Genomic DNA, 18,228 nt, shown 5'->3' with positions numbered 1-18,228 from the left:
GTTTATTGTTTCTTGTCTTGTGTAGACATGAAAAATGGTTAAGCATACAACTTGAAGTCAAATACTATTGACAGTAACTAAATAGGAGATTTAGGTCTAAGTGAAATCGCACAACTTCCACTTCTCTTCTTCTTCCACAAAAATCTATTTTGATATCTGTGTGTAATAATTGAAATGAGATGAAGTGATCAAACTTTAAAAAAAAAAAAAAAAAAAAAATGAAATTCTAAAATTCAATTTTCCTGGTGGCAAATGAAATTTTGAAAGCAATAATTGTCATGTACCAATTGTGTATCCAATGAGTTGGAATGGTGTGAAGTACTGATTAGTAAATTGATATAAGACACATCATAGAGTAGGTAAATTAATGCGAACATACATAATACAGGCTTGGTTTATCATAATAAAAAGAATAAACCAATGGTCGATGAATCAATTGTCACTTATGCATGAAACGAACCAATTTGACTTCAAATGGTCATAAACTTAAATCAGACGTATTAAAGTTAACTCTCCCCTTTCAAGAAACCCACGACCAACCTGCGTTTAAACTGATCTGCAAGAAAAGTTACAAAATAATAAAATAATGAAATGAAAGGGAAATCACCTTTGATTTGGATAATGCTCCTCTGTAACAACAATATCGAGAGAGAGAGAGAGAGAGAGAGAGAAGGGTTGAATAGAGCTTACTTTGATATGATCGATGTTTGGTGGTATGTATGTGGTTGCAGCGACGAAGAAGTTCAAATTCGGGGTTCTTATGGTTCTTAGAGAGAGGCGGGTGACGATGGTGACGTATGAATCTGTATATATATGGAGAAAATAGATGTACATTTTGTTAATGATTGTGTTAATAAATACAAACTTGACCATTAAGGTTTGATATCATCATATGAATCATGGTATACTTGTTTCTTTACAATCTATTACCAATTACCAATTATATTTATGGATCAGTATGTATATGGAGAGAGAGAGAGAGAGAGGTTTAACATATTCCATGTTTTGATTGATGTCTTGCCTGATCATGACCATATATCTGAGTATTCTTCTTCACATATACGAGTTATGTTCACGGATTTGGGATATGGTTTCTTCTAAAATAAAGAGAAAAGGGAGTACATGTGTCAAAAAGATGTTAGAAACCCTGATAAACTTTCTTAACAGAACTGAGTTGGATACCTGAACTTCGCATGGATAGTCTTAAAATCAAGGAAAGCGGAAAGAGATGATAGAAATAAGAGAACTTGTGTCAAAAGATCAAACAAAAACTAAATTTAAATCCCAGTCTCAAATTCAAATATCGAGCTCGAATTCAAATGAAAAGGTTTCATATTTGGTGCATTAAATTAACAATGATTATACCGTTTAGATTTCAAGCAAACTTACTGATCTAAGGAGGTTACCTGAGAGAACCAACAAATGGAGGTTGAGAAAACTAAAAAATCGAAAGAACAGATAAAACGTAATGTATAGAAGAGGAACATGAAAATCCGTACCCAAGTGGGGATTTGATGTTGAAGACGTAGGCTGAGGAGGGCCGAGGTGCAACTTCATCGGTGAATGGTGGTGCAATCTTACTGCACGCCAACTGCTTTGATTTTGGATTAGGGTTTTTGAGAGAGAATGGGGATGGCCCAAACTCTAAAATAAGGGTGAATAAGGGATATTTTTAAATTGATTTATGTTTGCAATGAATGTATAATATCCTTAATAATATATAGTAAGGGTGAATAAGGGACGACCCAAACTTTAAATTCATTTATTGTACATAGGTAATATATGTTGTACTTTTTAATTTTTAAGAAATAAGTAATATCCTTAATAATATAGTAAATATATATATATATATATATATATATATATATATATATATATATATATATATATATATATATATATATAATAATAATAATAACAATAACTAGGGAAGATTCCCCCGCGTTGCGGGGATTAGAAGGTGTTTGATTGTAAAAGTTTTTATTGATTGAGTATTCAATATAGATAGTTAATTTGTCATGTAACATAGAAGCTGCATTTACTTTCATAAATTATATAATAATACTAATTTTACTCTCTAATTTCAACAAATGCTAGTCCAAATATGGAAGAATTGTATTTTCATGTAAAATACTTGTCTCCATGGTCTTCTATCTCACTTTTCCTGCAGTTTTTTCACCCTGTCATAGATAATAACTCCTTAATATTTAAATTCTTTCCAAAAACATTCTAGTATTACATAACATTTTTATAATCTTAGAGTATGTGTTCATGCTTTTGCGATTTTTTGGTCACTGTTGCAACAACAATAATCTTCTACTACCTAAAAATGTATAATGAAGATATAAGTTTTTTAGTGATAAAATTTATGAAAGGTTGGAAATACAATCCAAAGAAACAATATTACCGTGACCTTTTGGTATTTGTTCAAACTAAAATGATTAAGTTGTCCTTTATGTAATCGTTCATACTAAAATGACTATATTACCTTTTATTTATATTTAAACAACATATAATTATAGAAAATGAGAAAAAAAGGGCAATACATGGTTTTCCTTTGGAAAGTTTCGAAAAATACTACAAAATAACTCAAAATAAGGACCAAAATTATAAGAAAAACAACAGAATAGAGGGATCATTGTATAATTTATGACCTAAAACATTACAAAAAACAAATACTTTTGTAATTTGTTTTAAAATTAGATTAAAAATAGAGTACCTTATTAAGAACAAATCCTTGCTCGAACAGTAGCTTACAGCTGGTCAACTCTATTCCTTTGTTGTTTTCTGTTTGGCTTAGAACTCTATCAAAGGAATTGGAATGCAAACAATGTAAAATGACCAAAAACCCCTTTATTAACTTTTTTATGTACTTTATGTATTCTTATATAAGATAGAATCTTCCATTCTGAATCCTTTTTACCTTTACTTTCAGTTCCAAGTTAAGTATATTGTTTGTCTTAATATCTCTATAAACATAGTGTGCCTTTGTATGATCATGAATGTATCTGATTCCCCTTGCAACATTTAGTGTGATGTTTGCTTTATCAAAGGGTCTTGAAATTTTTTGTTATGTGTTCCATTTTGCACATACTCATATACCAAATAATAATGGCTATCACCATTGCATATCCCATTAGTTGCACCGACAAAGCAAAGACAAAAGTTTGGTCAAAATAGTCATTTAATTTTTTGATTTAAAAATGAAGTTCTTACTACATTATTATAATGTATCCTGCAATAAACGTTAAGGTCTGCAAATAACTCCTTTCACTTGCCAGATCTCATTTTCTTTATTGCAGCTAAACAATGTTAATATTAAATTAATATGGAAAAAAAGGAAAAAATAAGTTGTGTTATGCCATGCTTTTCTTCATGTAAATATGAGTTGAGAACTTTCATCAATTTCAGTTTAAAATACTCTTGTACATGGATCATAATTAAAAAAAAAAAAAATCAAGACAAAAGACACAACAGAAGTGAATGATGAAATAAATAGTTTTCTAGACCTTACTGCAGCAATTTTTATGTTGATTCAAAGAACAACAAAAGAAAATGATGAAATAAATAGTTCTGATCATCTTTTGCATATGGGTAATTTACAATTTCCTTCTTATGATTGATACTAACCTGAAAAAGGATGGAGGTTGGATTAGAAGGCCATTATATTGGTCCAACTATTAACAGGGGCAAAATGGTCCAACTGTTACCCAATTTGATATAATGCTCTCAGTTGTTCCTTTTTGTAGATATGGTTACTTGAAACATTCAATCAAACACCTTTTATGAATGGAAAACATAAGGAATTCCAAAATTGAAATTAATACAGACAGAGAGAAAATACATACCTATGAACAACATCAATCAATTTCTTTCTGAATCCCATAAACAGTGGAAAAATATGCAGAAATCAAAACCAGAAAAGGAAATAAGAATGTAGCGACCGATGGTGAAGTTTGTGGTTTGGGGTTTATGACGAACTCCATTCACAATCTACTTTTAAAGAATCAGTACTTTCTGGGTTTTTTTTTTAAGATCAATTGGGTTTAGGCGGTGGAGGAAAGCAGAGGGTAAAGAAGGACCGGAGATGAGAAAGCCGGTGGGGGAAATATATCTAAGCATTGTATTGAGGCGGTGGATCATCATCCAGAACATGTTGGATGAGTATGATATGAGACCTGAGTAGGTGGGACACATACCAAATCTGGATCCCATAAGACAACATGTATCAATTTTAGATGATGGCTCCGACCAAAATACAGGAAATTCTAAAATAAATACCATTTGACACCTAAATGACAAAAAAGAAATACTTAAAGTAGAAGGACTGAAATGGCCAAAAAAGTAGGGATTTTACTATAGCTAAGGAAGAAGAATTTTAATATATATATATATATATATATATATAATAATAATAATAATAATAATAATAATAATAATAATAATAATAGTAGTAGTGGTGGTAATAATAAGTTTTAATTATATTTTAAACTTTTCGACGTTGTATTCTAAATTATATAGTATCAGTTTTCAAAACTAGAATCATAAAAAACGGTATAACATTGTTGTAAGGCAATTAGGTTTTTGCAGCTGTCGGCATACGAGGTTACTAGTTTGCAACCCGTTTCCGTCAATTTTTCCTCTTATATTCTTTCATTTTTAAAATAAAGAAAATGCCACCTCAACGTTTATATGTCACTATATCAGCCCATTCAGCGCCATGTGGCACGCCGCATGTGTAGGTAACCCCATGTTAACTTGGTAATCTGTTAAAAGGCAGGAATGCAAAAATATAGGGATAATGACTTAAAAGAGTAATATATTATTCGATTTGTACACATTTGGTCACTGAGTTTTTTTGCGTCCACATTTACCCCTACAACTTGTTAAACTGTACACATTCAATCCTTATGACCGGTTACTCCAGGTTAGCTGGGAAAATGACTTAATAGAGTAATATATTTATCATTTTGTACACATTTAGTCCTTAATATTTTTGTACACATTTAGTCCTTAATATTTTTTCGTTTCAAAATAAGCCATTTTTATTTTTGTACACATTCAGTACTTATAAATGTTTTCTTTAGGTTTTTCTCACGACATCTTACGTGGGACAATCATTGATGAAATGTATGAGGCTGTGTATATTTATGTGTAATGTCTCGTTTTCACAACAAAAAAAATTCTTTTTTAAATAAGGCAAAACTCCTTAATTATAAATCCATTATTAAGGAAAAATGTCTATTCCAAAATACATTTATTGAAAATTGAAGTAATATAAGAAATGTGGAATCCTCAATAATGTTGATGAGTGTGTATAGTCATGCATTCTCCTTTCCACGACCAATGATAGAACCTGAAAACATAAACAACTAGGTAAACACAAAGTTTAGTAAGTTTCTCCCAAAATACCCGATACAACAAACGTATTATCATGCATAATGGACCCACACTCATCAGATTGGAATACCTTGGCCCAATCAGTCATCAGACTGAAATGTCAACATGCAACAGGTCCAATCAGTCATCAGACTAGAATACCCAAGGTTTGTTGGCATGCCGCCTTAACCCAATCGCTCTTCTCGAGTCTCCGTGCCTATAGCTTATAGCCGACCCGCACCAGGTATCTTGGCCTACAACATATATCAGGACCATCTTAACCTATCCCACCACCATATGACCATCCCACATAAGATGTCGTGAGATAAAACCTAAAAAAATCATTTATAAGTACTGAATTAATACAAAAACAAAAAGGACTTATTTTGCAACAAAAAAAATATTAAGGACTAAATGTGTACAAAGTGAGAAATATATTACTATATTAATTCATTTTTACCGGCTAACCTGAGTAGCCGGTCATAAGGACTAAATATGTACAATTTAACAAGTTGAAAGGGTAATTGTGGACAAAAAAAAAAACTCAGTGACTAAACGTGTACAAATCGAAAAATATATTACCCTTTTAAATCATTATCCCAAAAATATATAGTATAAACTTTGGATTTTAATGAACATCAAATATGAAAAATGATAAAACCAAATATATAATGAAAATTTAAGGGCACCACTCCTTTATAAAATACCACATACAATTTTACTCGTTTAATCACATTGACGACTTCCTTCATAGCCCTTCGGTCACTTCCGGGTGTTCTTGCACTTTGATCAATTGGCCATCCTACCCAATTCCAACGAAATGAGCCGGCCATTTGTGACTTCCGAGATCAAGCGAAAACCAATTCTGCTTCTTGAAAAGTCAGTGACTCCGACCACCACCATTTAAAATCCCAACACCAATCTCCCTCTCTGAGTGTTCCAATCAGGCTTCTGGTGCCATGGATGATCATCTACCATCTGCAACTCCAACCATCCTTGAATACTATCATGATATGTCCAAGCTTCAATCCGATGCTACACTGCTCTCTTCCTTTCTGGTTAGTTCTTTATCTCATTTCCATCTTCCTGTTCACGCCCACAAAACCCTAGGTTTTTTTAAATTGAAATCAGTACATATACTCTCTCTCTCTCTCGCTTGTATTCTGAACAAAAATTCCGATTCTCTCGTGACCAGGGTGACGATGGCAGACATGCGTTGATATTGGATTCCACCATTTTTCATCCACAAGGTGGTGGCCAGCCATCCGACACTGGTTTCATAACCGATGTCTCCTCTTCTAGCTTCAAATTCATCGTTCAAGACGTTCGATCCAAGAATGGCATTGTATGTATTTGTTTTTAAAATTACCCATTTCGATTTGGGGTTTCCCCTTTTTGTTATCTAAATTCCGTTTCTACCTAAATGCACATCTTAAGGTTTATCATTATGGGGTTTTTGAGAAGACTGCTGAGGATCTTGAGAGAGGCGTTCAGGTTCTGCTATCTGTTAACGAGTCAAGACGCAAACTTAATTCAAGGTACAACGATCTTAATAACTGTATATAATCTATCTATCTATAGTCTCTACAGCTATTTGTTTGTATTAGAAATGGAATCGAGTGATAATCGATTGATTTGTATGTTAATTATCTGGAAACTCCATTTTTGTAGGTTACATTCAGCTGGACATTTATTGGATGTATGTATGAAACAGGTGGGATTACGCCATTTGGAGCCAGGAAAAGGGTACCATTTCCCTGATGGGTATGATTTTTATAAAAAATTCTAAATTTTTTATGTTTCTTTTTCTTAAAACTATTTAGTAAATATGATTAAAAAGTTGGTTTTTTTAGGCCATATGTTGAATATAAAGGAACTGTTCCACAGTCTGAATTGCAAAGTAAGCAGAAGGAGTTAGAGTTTGAAGCAAATAATTTGATTTCAAGGGGAGGTAAGGTATGTTTATGTATTATATATATATATATTTTTTAACTATGATTTGTAAAATAAAAATAATTTATTTTTGAACAAATGTATTTATGCAGGTTTCGGTTGCCCTCTATCCATATGAAGAAGCTGCAATGTTATGTGGTGGTGCCCTTCCTGATTACATTCCCAAGGTGTGATGATTTTTTCCTAACATTTTACCAATTTGCCCTTAGGCCTTGGTTATCTTTTTTCCTTCTATTTCCCAAAGTGTGCCTTATTTAGGTCACATGACTTACTTTTTTAGGAAAATAACAAGTCTTTTTAATTTTATCGTATGGTAAACTAATGTTGCATTTATTTAGGGAAGCACTCCTCGTATTGTGAAATTAGGTGATTTCCCAGGATGCCCTTGTGGTGGGACACATGTTTCCAACATTTCAGAACTCGAAAACATGAAGGTACTTTTAAATTTTAACTATTGATTAAATTATATTATGATTATTTAGGTGTTCATTTCTTTTAAGCATATGTTGTATAATTGATTTTTTTGTTTGTTTAGGTGACTCAAATGAGGACAAAGAAGGGACTTACAAAAGTATATTACAACATTGGATGTTGAATCCATAATTACTCGTGAGAATTTGGAATATATCATACATTCATTGAAACCTTCCTTACTATATATGGATATTGTAGTTGTTTAGAACGAAAATAGAAAGTTTAATGCCTATGATTTGTTACAAGTTATATAAGTTGTTTTTATTTGATAAGTTATATTATGACCATTTAATGTAATTAGCTTAAGATGTTAGGCATAATCATAATTTCTATGATTTGTTACAAGTTACGTACGTTGTTTTTATTTAGTTAATGTTGCAACGAATGAAATTGGATAAAAATAATAGGCCCAATCTCAAAGCCACAATTGCCAAACTCATAACTAGCTTGTAGTTGGTGGTTTTCATATGTTGTAAATTATATGGGAATCTAGTTTTAAAAAAAAATTGTAAAATCAATTGAAATTAAACAATGATTGCTTCAATATTTTGGGATCTGTTTTTCATTGAAAGCCTTGTAAAAAATAGGGTTTCGATGTATGAACAATATACACACAAAGTAAGAAAAATTATAAAAAAATAGTATATTTTATGGAAAAGGACAAATATACCAACGAATATCTTGAAAATAGTTTAAAGTATGATGAATTAGAACAGAAAAGGACTCAGTCATCGGTCATGGATTATGAGTTTAACGTTTACCTTGTTTTTCCTTTGAGATCTCCTCTCCACCCATTTCTTTTTCAAGAGAGTGACACGACATGATAAGCTTGTGACCCTTTTCGTGAACTAATTTATCATTTTTATGGTTCATATATTTTGGATATGGGTTTGAAAGTGGTCGACAATACAAAACATCAAGATTCCACACGCAAATATGACTAGCTTAACATTTTGTTTTAGTTTCAAAATACCAAAAAGAATTTGGATAGAATATTTGATCCTTTAAGATCATACACAACTTGGTTTGTTTGTATAAGATGTATGAATTTCTTGATTTTTGCTTGCTGAAAACATCACAAATATATTAGAATGCAAATATGGATCGGGTTGGCAAAAACGGGTCCATATATATATATATATATATATATATATATATATATATATATACAACTTAAGCATTAGATGGAGGTATCAAAGAGTCTCTAGACTAGTAGTAGCAAGTGTTTGAAAACTATCTCAGATCGTGAGGAATAACTAGGAATAGGATGTGTTTTTTTCAGCATTCATTCTCCTAATACAATCATCAACTAAATGTCAGTTCAATACATATCGATTGAAAGCAAACGGGCAACAAGCTGCGCCGCTAGCCCTTTCTGGATGGCAAAACCAATTCTTTTGAAAACAACATTTGTGGATCTAGGAGATATGACATTAGAATGCATGGCCCGTTGGACTCTATTAAAGAGCTTCACCGCCTCTTGTGCGAGAAAACCAAATTTATCGAATGCAAAAGGAACAAACACATGTTGATTTTCTCTACATGGATTCTCGTGCTTTACCACTTTGCACGCAGCGGCTTTCAAAGCGGCATGCCTTATGCGAAACCTCCGCTCCCCAAACCAACGAGAGTAGAGACACCAGTAAGATCCACGCACGCATGCTTTCCTCCTATCCATCCAAAGACCAAAATGTCAGCTGGTCTAAGTGTGGACCTGCCATCTTGCGGGTCCGTCAAAAAGTTCACTGACGCTTCTTTCTTCACCGATATACCAGCACGCCGACAAGCATCAAAGAGAATATCCCGAACCACATCATGTCTATACTTGAAACCAGGGACCTCTCTAGAATGAACCACGTGTTCCCCAAAGGTATCCAAACATGTCTTGCGACAAACTGGGCATATCTCATCAATCGGGAATATGGGAATCATGAGGCGGTAACGAAGGATAGTTCGGTACTCCACAGGAGACATATGCTGACCAAGACCATCAATATAGATAGTTAGTAGAAAATCCTGAGCATGAGGCACCCGCAGACACTCAAAGACTGCTTTCTGTCTGACAGTCATATCGAAGTTGACTTCCATATCTTGAATGATATTGCTAAAAAGGGCACACGCCAAAGCTTTTTGGGATTTAGGGGGGATGGTGTCCTTATTAGTGAAACTGCTACAGTCAAATCCCGGAATCGTATCACGGAGACGAGTCATAGCACATAGATAATCCGAGTCCATACCACATATGCCACTGTCACGTAAGATGTGGTCTTGTAATGCCTAAGATTGGGCCCTCTAGGCTACAAATGCGTAGGAGGAAACCTCGTAGGCCGAGTACAAACCCAAACCACCGAAACGAATAGGTAAGGAAGCCAAGCGCCACTGATTGTCTCCAAAGAAGGGGCCTCCACATACCACCATATCCTCGATAGACATGCACAATCCCTTGTCAAAGAATAACGCTGCCTCTTCTATGTGTACCGGATGACATGTTCTTAAACCAAAGAAAAGTTTTGCAATGCCCATACATGATCGAAGCAAAAGGAGCTCACTCTGTGGGTCACATAGTTGTGGAAGAAGGCCCATCAAATCAACAGCATTGACCGCTCTTTTCATGGCCAGCCTGCTAATAAACCCCGCGTCTCTGCTAACAGCCCCCCAAGGAGTTTCACCCCCAAAGAAGGTCTCCTTATCTCCGTAGGGAATAAATCAGCCTGAAGCTTCCTACCATCACATGAGGGCCAAAAAATCTCCATTTTCTTGATATTCAACTCAAGACCCAAACCTGGACCATGCAACCGAATTATGTTCAACACTCTAGCCATCTCCTCTGAATCCCCAATGACAGTCCCATCATCTAGGTACCAAACATGGAGAAGGAGCTTACAATTGTCTCTAATCTTGTGCACAAGCGGGTGCAAAACAAGGGCAAAAAGAAGAGGGCCCAAGGGGTCACCTTGCTGCACCCCAGTGGCAGACCATATATGTTGGTCTCCGATATAAAGTCTCGCTGCTTGCTCGTACAAGAAATTCACCCACAAAGAAATGGAAGGGCACATCTTCTTAACCTCGTGGAGCAATGCTGAATGATCCACCAGGTTAAAGGCGTTCGAAAAATCCACAGTCAGCATTACAAGAGACCCATCAGCATGGTGTTCACTCAACACCCTATTGGCACTGTGTAACACAGCCTCAACGCCGTCGGATACACGAACACCAAACTGAAAATCATTAAGGTACTTGGCCATTTGCTTACCCACACCTTTCATGGCAACCTTGGAAACCAGACGTCTCCATATAGTGCCTACTGCGATCGGATGGATCCCGTTGTCAGGTTTAAGTAGAGGCGTGAGAGGAGCGGATGCAACAAACTCTTCCAAAATGGTTGGACATCTTCCCTCTAACCATAAATTAACAACTGAAGTGATAGCATGTATGAGATATGTGGCAATAGCAGACCCTTCTCCACAAAGGGCGTCTAGTAAGTGTTGAGCCCTCAAGCCATCTCTCCTGCAAGAAGTTCCTTTAGGGAAGGATTTGATGCAACTAAATACACAATCAAAGTCTGCTACAAGGGGAGGTTCAGAAATTATAGGGCTCGGCATGGATGGGGGTGGTCTGAAAGGGTGTTTGTCCTCCAAAGCTTTAATAGTATCACCATTATATGGTGCAACACCCGATGAGCATAACACTTTCATTGTTGCAGTAAAATGACCATCTGCAACCTTACGGAGACACTGTCGGATGTTGGTGTTACTTGATGTAGCCTCCTTTTGAAGGATACCTCCACCCTGTCTCATAGCTCCAACCTCAGGATTGTCTAACATATTTTGAACTAACTTCGTGATACCACCCTCTTTCCTCCATGTATCCAAGGATTTCAGGATGGAGCTTTGAAGGTGTAACTCCCGTAGTGGATATATATGTAGATTCAAAAGTAGGATCAATAGGTTTGCGAGTTGCCATTGAAAAAAATCTATGTACATACTACATAAGCATAAACCAAGCTGGAATCATCTTAAATGGAATCCTACTAGTTATTTTTTTATTTTTATTTTGAAAAAATTAAACGAAAATGTTTTAGGTTTTGGTTTTTCACTAAATGGTTTTCAACCTTCAAAGACATGTTCACACTTTTGTTTTGAAGCAGTCTGTTACACCCCCGACCGAGGCGGCCGAACATATCGAGCTGTGCGACTTATTTCATTGATCACAAACAATTGAATATACAATACAAGTACAATGATAAACAAATAGTAGTTGTATTTCATTTTGAAGTTTGAATACAAGGGTCTTATAGATAATGATAAAGTAGAGTAGGTGCCTTAAACATGTAGGTGCCTTAAACATGTAGGCAAATACTCTATCCGTCCCAAAATTATAGTTCAACTTTACTTTTTGGTTTGTCTCAAAATAATAGTTCATTTCTAAAAATAAATAATATTTTTTATCAAAATACCCCTTCATTATTACTTAACCAACTAAGCATTTAATGGTACATTAAATGCAAAATAAGGACAAAACAGTCATTTTATTGTATAAATTAGTGGTAATTAATGCTTCCTTAATGTGTGTGTTTTTTGTATGTAGATAATAATTTTGAGACAGAGGGAAGATAACAAAATAAACCTAGAAAACTAGGTTCCCTGAAATCCATGACTAATCTTCTGTCTCAAAGCTTGATTACCGATTTCCTAAAGATACATATAGTTTTGAGGGTCAACACAAGGTTGGTGAGAGTTACCGGTCTTCTACTATTAGCAGTAATAATACTTTTAAAAAGTCCAAAAAGTATTTTCTTTGTAAGTATAACCATAATTAAAGATTGTGTTTGTAGAGAGTCATTGAATAAGTTTTGAAAACCAAAATGTATCATTGCACAAGTAAATCGATACTTAAAATAGTTTTGAAAGACACCATGCCCATAGTTTAAGTAAGAGAGAGAGAGAGAGAGAGAGAGAGAGAGAGATTCTAGTTAGTGATTATAGTGAGCCCTATAATTGAACTATGTGACTAAATGTAACCCTTATAATGTGTCGTTGGACCTTATAGGTAAAGACTTAAGATCTTTATATGGATAAAGTTGTACGGATGAAGTAATACGGATAAACGGATATACAAATACACAGATACAGTTATCTGCCAAGGTTGTAGTTAGCAACCGAAAATACAAATAAAGTTGTACGAATATACGAATAAAGTTATTCCATAAAGTTTAATTATAAAAGTCATTAATTATGGTATACAGATATAATTCTACGGATAAAAGTCGAATATGTTCGATATGTATAAGCATAACTGTGTACGACATTCGTTTAAATGTGATGAATCTTATGAGAGTGTACATAAGTACATGTAAGAATCTAACATATGAGTTTTATAGCTTGTGTGTGTGTCTATATATACATATATATATATATATATATATATATATATATATATATATATGATAATGACTTAAAAGGGCAATATATTTTTTTGATTTGTACATATTTAGTCACTGACTTTTTTTTTCCGTCCACATTTCCCCCTTCAACTTGTTAAACTGCACACATTTAGTCCTTATGACTGGCTACTCCAGGTTAGCCGGTAAAAATGACTTAATAGGGAAATATATTTCTCACTTTGTATACATTTAGTCCATAATATTTTTTTTGTTGCAAAATAAGTCATTTTTGTTTTTGTACTCATTCAGTACTTATGAATGATTTCTTTAGCTTTTTCTCACGATATCTTACGTGGGATAGCCATATGGTGGTGGGATAGTTTGAGGTGGTCCTGCTTAGTGGTAAGCCAAGATACCTAGTGCGGGCCAGCAGTAAGCCATAGGCACGGAGGCTTGAGAAGAGCGATTAGGTTAAGGCAGCATGCCGACAAACCCTGGGTATTCTGATCTGATTACTGATTAGACTTGTTGCATGTTGGCATACCAGTCCGATGACTAGTCGGGCCAAGGTATTCCAATCTGATGAGTGTGGGTCTGTTATGCATGATAATACGTTTGTTGTATCAGGTATTTTAGGGGAAATTCACTAAACTTTATGCTTACCCAATTATTTATGTTTTTAGGTTCTATTGTTGATCATGGGAAGGCAAATGCATGATTGTACAAACTCATCAACAATATTGAGGATTTTTCGTTTCTTATATTACTATGATTTTCGATAAATAGATTTCGGAATAAATGTTTTTTTCTTAATAATGGATTTATAATTAGGGACTTTTGCCTTATTTAAAAATGAAAATTTTTGGTTGTGAATGAGATGTTACACATAAACATCAATAGCCCTACACACTTCATTAATGATTGTCCCACGTAAGATGTCGTGAGAAAACCTACATAAATCATTCATATGTACCGAATGAGTACAAAACAAAAATGACTTATTTTGAAACAAAAAAATATTAAGGACTAAATGTGTATAAAACTATTAAGGACTAAATGTGTACAAAATGAGAAATATATTACCTTATTAAGTTATTTTTCTTGGATAACTTGGAGTAACTAGTCATAAGGACTGAATGTGTACAGTTTAATAAGTTGAAGGGGGTAAATGTCGTTGTAAAAAAACTCAGTGACCAAATGTGTACAAATTGAAGAATATATTATCCTTTTAAGTCATTATATATACATATATATATATATATATACATATATATATATATATATATATATATATATATATATATATATATATATATATATATATATATATATATATATATATTGGTTTAGGTTCTATGAAAAAAAACCCCTAAAAATCATAAAAATGCATAAAAAAATATACTTATAAATCACAAATCTTTTTTTTTTTGACTTTATATTCTTAGAAATCACAAAGTGTTGACTTCATAAATGGTCCTTGTGGCTTTCAAAAGTCTGAAGTTTCGTCCTTAAGTTTAAAAAACCTCAGAGATGGTCCATATGATTTCAAAACTTTTAATGCTTAGTCCTTATTGCTCACTTTGTTTATTTTTGTCCATTAGCTGAAGGGTATTTTCTTCATTTTACTACACATGGACCATTTATGAAGCTTTGTCTTATTTAAAATTAAATTATTTAACCTAAAAGGCCCCGCCCCTCATCCTCCTCCTCGTCCTCATCTCTCTCTCTCTCTCTCTCTCTCTCTCTCTCTTTCTCTCCACAACGTATACCACCTCTGTACACTTTTTCTTTTTTCCTAAGAACACTACACTTTTTGATTCAAGATGGATCGAAGTTGGCCATTCTTGTTCAAAAAAGCTTGTACCAAATATAGTGATCGGGAATCGGATTACGTAGTGGTGTATAAGTATTCAAATTATTTACACTCCATCGGCTTCTTCACCTTTGTTCACTTTTTGTTTCAAGATGTGTCGATTCCTTAACAAATTTTACCCAGAAGCACGATATATCCGGGTCAGTTATCGATGGCTCCACTCCTTTCTTTAACCTCCAAAATGAGAAGCTAATGACATCATCCTCTTCTATAGTAGCCATTCTCCATCGCCCTCCACCTATAGCCCTTTGCACCTACTGCCACCAGTGAGGTAGCGACCGACCACAACTCCTCCCTCTTGTTCTTGATTTCTTCACATACACATAGTCTCCAATTGAAAATAGTCCGCCATCATAAGACTGATGAGTTTTGAGCATAACAAACAAAAACCTTTGTGTGCATGCAACCCTAAATCTTGATTTATGTTTTCTCTAATTGAACATATAACTTTTGAACACCAAATGGAAAACCCTAGGAGATCTATATTATTTTCGAAAAAAATAACTAGGATTAGTAAACATACCTTTGATTGTTATGTAGCAATAACAATGAAAATCCAAGTCTTCTTGAACCTTGAGAGCAAGCGTCACAAGTGGCACGCATCTAGCAGATCACACCCAAACTAAACAAGAGAATGAGATATGAGAGAGGAGGAGGGAGCTTGAAAATTGTGGCTACCCTTCTAGGGTTTCAGGTGGCTATAAATGTGAAGGGGTAAGGATCTTTATATAGGTGAGGTAGCTTAGAACCAAAGCTAGGGTTTTAGGAGGAAACCCTAATTCCTTAGCTTAAGGACCAAGCAGCCTAAGAATCCCATACAAGAGCCCTTGGAAGAAAATTCTAGGGCCTTCCTAGAAGTTTTCGTCCAACCTCTTCTAGGTAGGTTCTAGAACCTCTTTCCTCAACTATCAATAAATTGCTAAACATCCCTTGCATTTTTATTTAATTCAGTTAATTCCAATTAATTTCTGACTAATTACTAATTAGATAATATGATTTCTAATTAACATATTATTTCCATAATACATTAATAAATCATTTATTTCATTTTATTAATCAAATAATAAATTCAACCTCTCTCTCCAAAAGTCATCCTATCTAGTTGCTAATTTTAAGGGCAACCCAAAAGGAATGTGCTACTGTCAATTCAAGTATATACCAATTATAGTTATGGGCTTAGACACCTAATCAAACAGTCTCCTACTTGGATACGTATAATAACTATAGTTGCCAGTATAACTTCAAAAACTGATTAGGAAAATGTAGCTCTCAAAGCCGCTATCAAACTCTAATCTAGTCAGTTATGTGTCCTAAGATAAGTGATTATATAATCCTCAATTATACTAGATATAATGTGGAAAAACAATATGGAAAATAATCAATCTCATATGCCAATACTTTGTCTCCCCATTTCTGATTTGTAATGCTAAAAAACTACTAATCGAACACATCAATTTTAGTCCTGGCCGGGCCTGACACTATAAGTCAACACTAAATCATCGAGGGGCCCAAGATATTGCTTTTCTCGTTAGGGCAAAAGGAGCAGATAAACTTTGACTTATATGCTTGTACTATTTACTCATCAAATCATGCACAACAATACGTTTTATAACATCAAGTTACTGATGCGTTTACACATTATCAATGCACAACCAACCTATAAACAACAACTCATATATCTCCGTTTAAAGATTATAAGATATTATCGTCTCAGAATTACTCGTGATAAATTCCATGAAGTTATTCTATGAGCGTGCCTTAATCTAATACTTAAATTCTCCATTTCAAAAGTACTCATGAATACTGTAGCAAACTATTGCTATGTCTAAACCCTTAGACAATCTATAGTCTGATTCATGATAACATTGATTCATTACTTAGTTCCAAAAGTATGATTGACTGCAAATGTTTGAATAATCTAATTATTCGGGAAGTAAAACACAATAATAAACAATTGACAAAAGATAGTAAACAATACTCATAAATACTTCTCCATTACTTAATCTTAAAATGTCAATTACATTTACTTTGTTACAAGTTTCTAAATATGTATCTAACTACTAACACTAATATCATCTTTCAGACCAATGCCCCTTGCATGCTGAACGTGCTTAACCCTACTCAGACCGTTTGTGAGGGGATCTACATGATTATCTTCTGATGACACTCTCTTCATGACGAGGTGTCCTTCTTCTACTCTATGTCTGATAAAATGGTATTTTCTATTGATATGTCTCGATCTTCCATGATCTGTTGGCTCCCTTGTCAAGGCAACCACTCCTTCATTATCACATAAAACCTCTATTGGCTCCTTTATGGATGGCACAACTCCAAGGTATCTGATGAAGTTCTTCAACCATATATCCTCCTTTGATGCTTCGCTTTCTGCTATGTACTCTGATTCTTAGGTAGAATCAGCCACAGTCTCCTATTTGGAACTTTTCCAAGTCACCGCCCCTCCATTAAGGCTATACACCCAGCCAGATTGAGAATGAAAGTTGTCACTGTATGTCTGAAATATAACATCACTATACCCAATTACTCTCAATTCATCAGTTCCACCAAGCACAAGGACCCAATCCTTAGTTCTTTGCAGATACTTAAGAATATTCATAACCGCTATCCAATGAGCTCTACCCGGATTTCCCTGATATCGACTAACTATGCTCAAAGAAAAATCCACATCAGGGCGAGTACATGGCATAACATACATGATCGATCCAATAACGGAAGCATACGGAACTCAACTCATTTATGCTATCTATGCATTAGTACTCGGACTCTAAGTCTTACTCAGTTTGGTATTACTCTGGATAGGCAGTTCTCGTATCTTGGAATTCTCCATGATAAAATATTTTAACACTTTATACAAATACGTAATTTGACTAAGTCCGATTAGTATTTTACTCCTGTTTCTCAAAATCCTTATCCTTAGAATATAGGAAAACTCTCCTAGATCCTTCATAGTGAATCACTTTTGACCAAGACTTAACTTCTTGCAAAGTTGGAATGTCATTTCCTATGAGAAATATGTCATCAACATACAATACCAGGAAGGTCACTGTACCCCCACTAGCTTTGACATACACACAAGATTCATCTTCACTTCTAGAGAAGCCAAACTCTTTAACTTTCTTGTCCAAGCAAAGATTACATATGCGGGAAG

General features: G+C 34.3%; 2 protein-coding genes and 1 long non-coding RNA gene across 6 annotated transcripts; 1 reads left to right on the top strand and 2 right to left on the bottom strand.

Annotated features, from left to right (window-relative positions):
- Window positions 1-303: 303 nt before the first annotated feature.
- On the bottom strand, window positions 304-1,682 carry LOC145045380 (uncharacterized). 4 transcript variants are annotated; one of them, XR_013681809.1, is made up of 5 exons: window positions 1,500-1,682; window positions 1,183-1,406; window positions 1,022-1,097; window positions 691-803; window positions 304-556 (listed from the first exon to the last, which is right to left on the bottom strand). It is a non-coding gene; the product is annotated as an uncharacterized LOC145045380 (long non-coding RNA). The 4 variants fall into 4 exon arrangements; XR_013681810.1 differs by having other exon boundaries at window positions 1,022-1,094; XR_013681808.1 differs by having other exon boundaries at window positions 1,022-1,246; window positions 1,390-1,406.
- A 4,409-nt stretch (window positions 1,683-6,091) lies between these two features.
- Window positions 6,092-8,151, top strand: LOC145045697 (threonyl and alanyl tRNA synthetase second additional domain-containing protein). Its single transcript, XM_078994014.1, has 8 exons — window positions 6,092-6,437; window positions 6,575-6,724; window positions 6,817-6,917; window positions 7,051-7,143; window positions 7,233-7,335; window positions 7,425-7,499; window positions 7,671-7,766; window positions 7,868-8,151. Exons 1-8 carry the CDS (start codon window positions 6,339-6,341, stop codon window positions 7,925-7,927), a joined length of 777 nt encoding a protein of 258 aa, XP_078850140.1. The 5' UTR covers window positions 6,092-6,338; the 3' UTR covers window positions 7,928-8,151.
- Window positions 8,152-9,402: 1,251 nt separating this feature from the next.
- LOC145045645 (uncharacterized) lies at window positions 9,403-9,894 on the bottom strand. Its single transcript, XM_078993971.1, has one exon. The coding sequence runs from the start codon at window positions 9,892-9,894 to the stop codon at window positions 9,403-9,405; it is 492 nt and encodes a 163-aa protein (XP_078850097.1).
- Between the last annotated feature and the right edge of the window lie 8,334 nt (window positions 9,895-18,228).

The sequence above is a fragment of the Lactuca saligna genome, chromosome 5 (genome assembly GCF_052625555.1).
Source record: "Lactuca saligna cultivar CGN05327 chromosome 5, ASM5262555v1, whole genome shotgun sequence".
NCBI lineage: Eukaryota > Viridiplantae > Streptophyta > Magnoliopsida > Asterales > Asteraceae > Lactuca > Lactuca saligna.
The sequence above is the reverse complement of the archived record's forward strand: the minus strand, read 5'-3'. Positions and strand labels throughout refer to the sequence as shown.

Excerpts from the sequence above, each read along its gene's own strand:
- LOC145045697 (XM_078994014.1), top strand. The coding sequence starts at position 6,339 with ATGGATGATCATCTACCATCTGCAACTCCAACCATCCTTGAATACTAT. Across the intron at positions 7,144-7,232 it reads GGGTACCATTTCCCTGATGG|GCCATATGTTGAATATAAAG; the intron begins GTATGATTTTTA and ends TGGTTTTTTTAG. Across the intron at positions 7,767-7,867 it reads CAGAACTCGAAAACATGAAG|GTGACTCAAATGAGGACAAA; the intron begins GTACTTTTAAAT and ends TTGTTTGTTTAG.
- LOC145045645 (XM_078993971.1), bottom strand. The coding sequence starts at position 9,894 with ATGGAAGTCAACTTCGATATGACTGTCAGACAGAAAGCAGTCTTTGAG.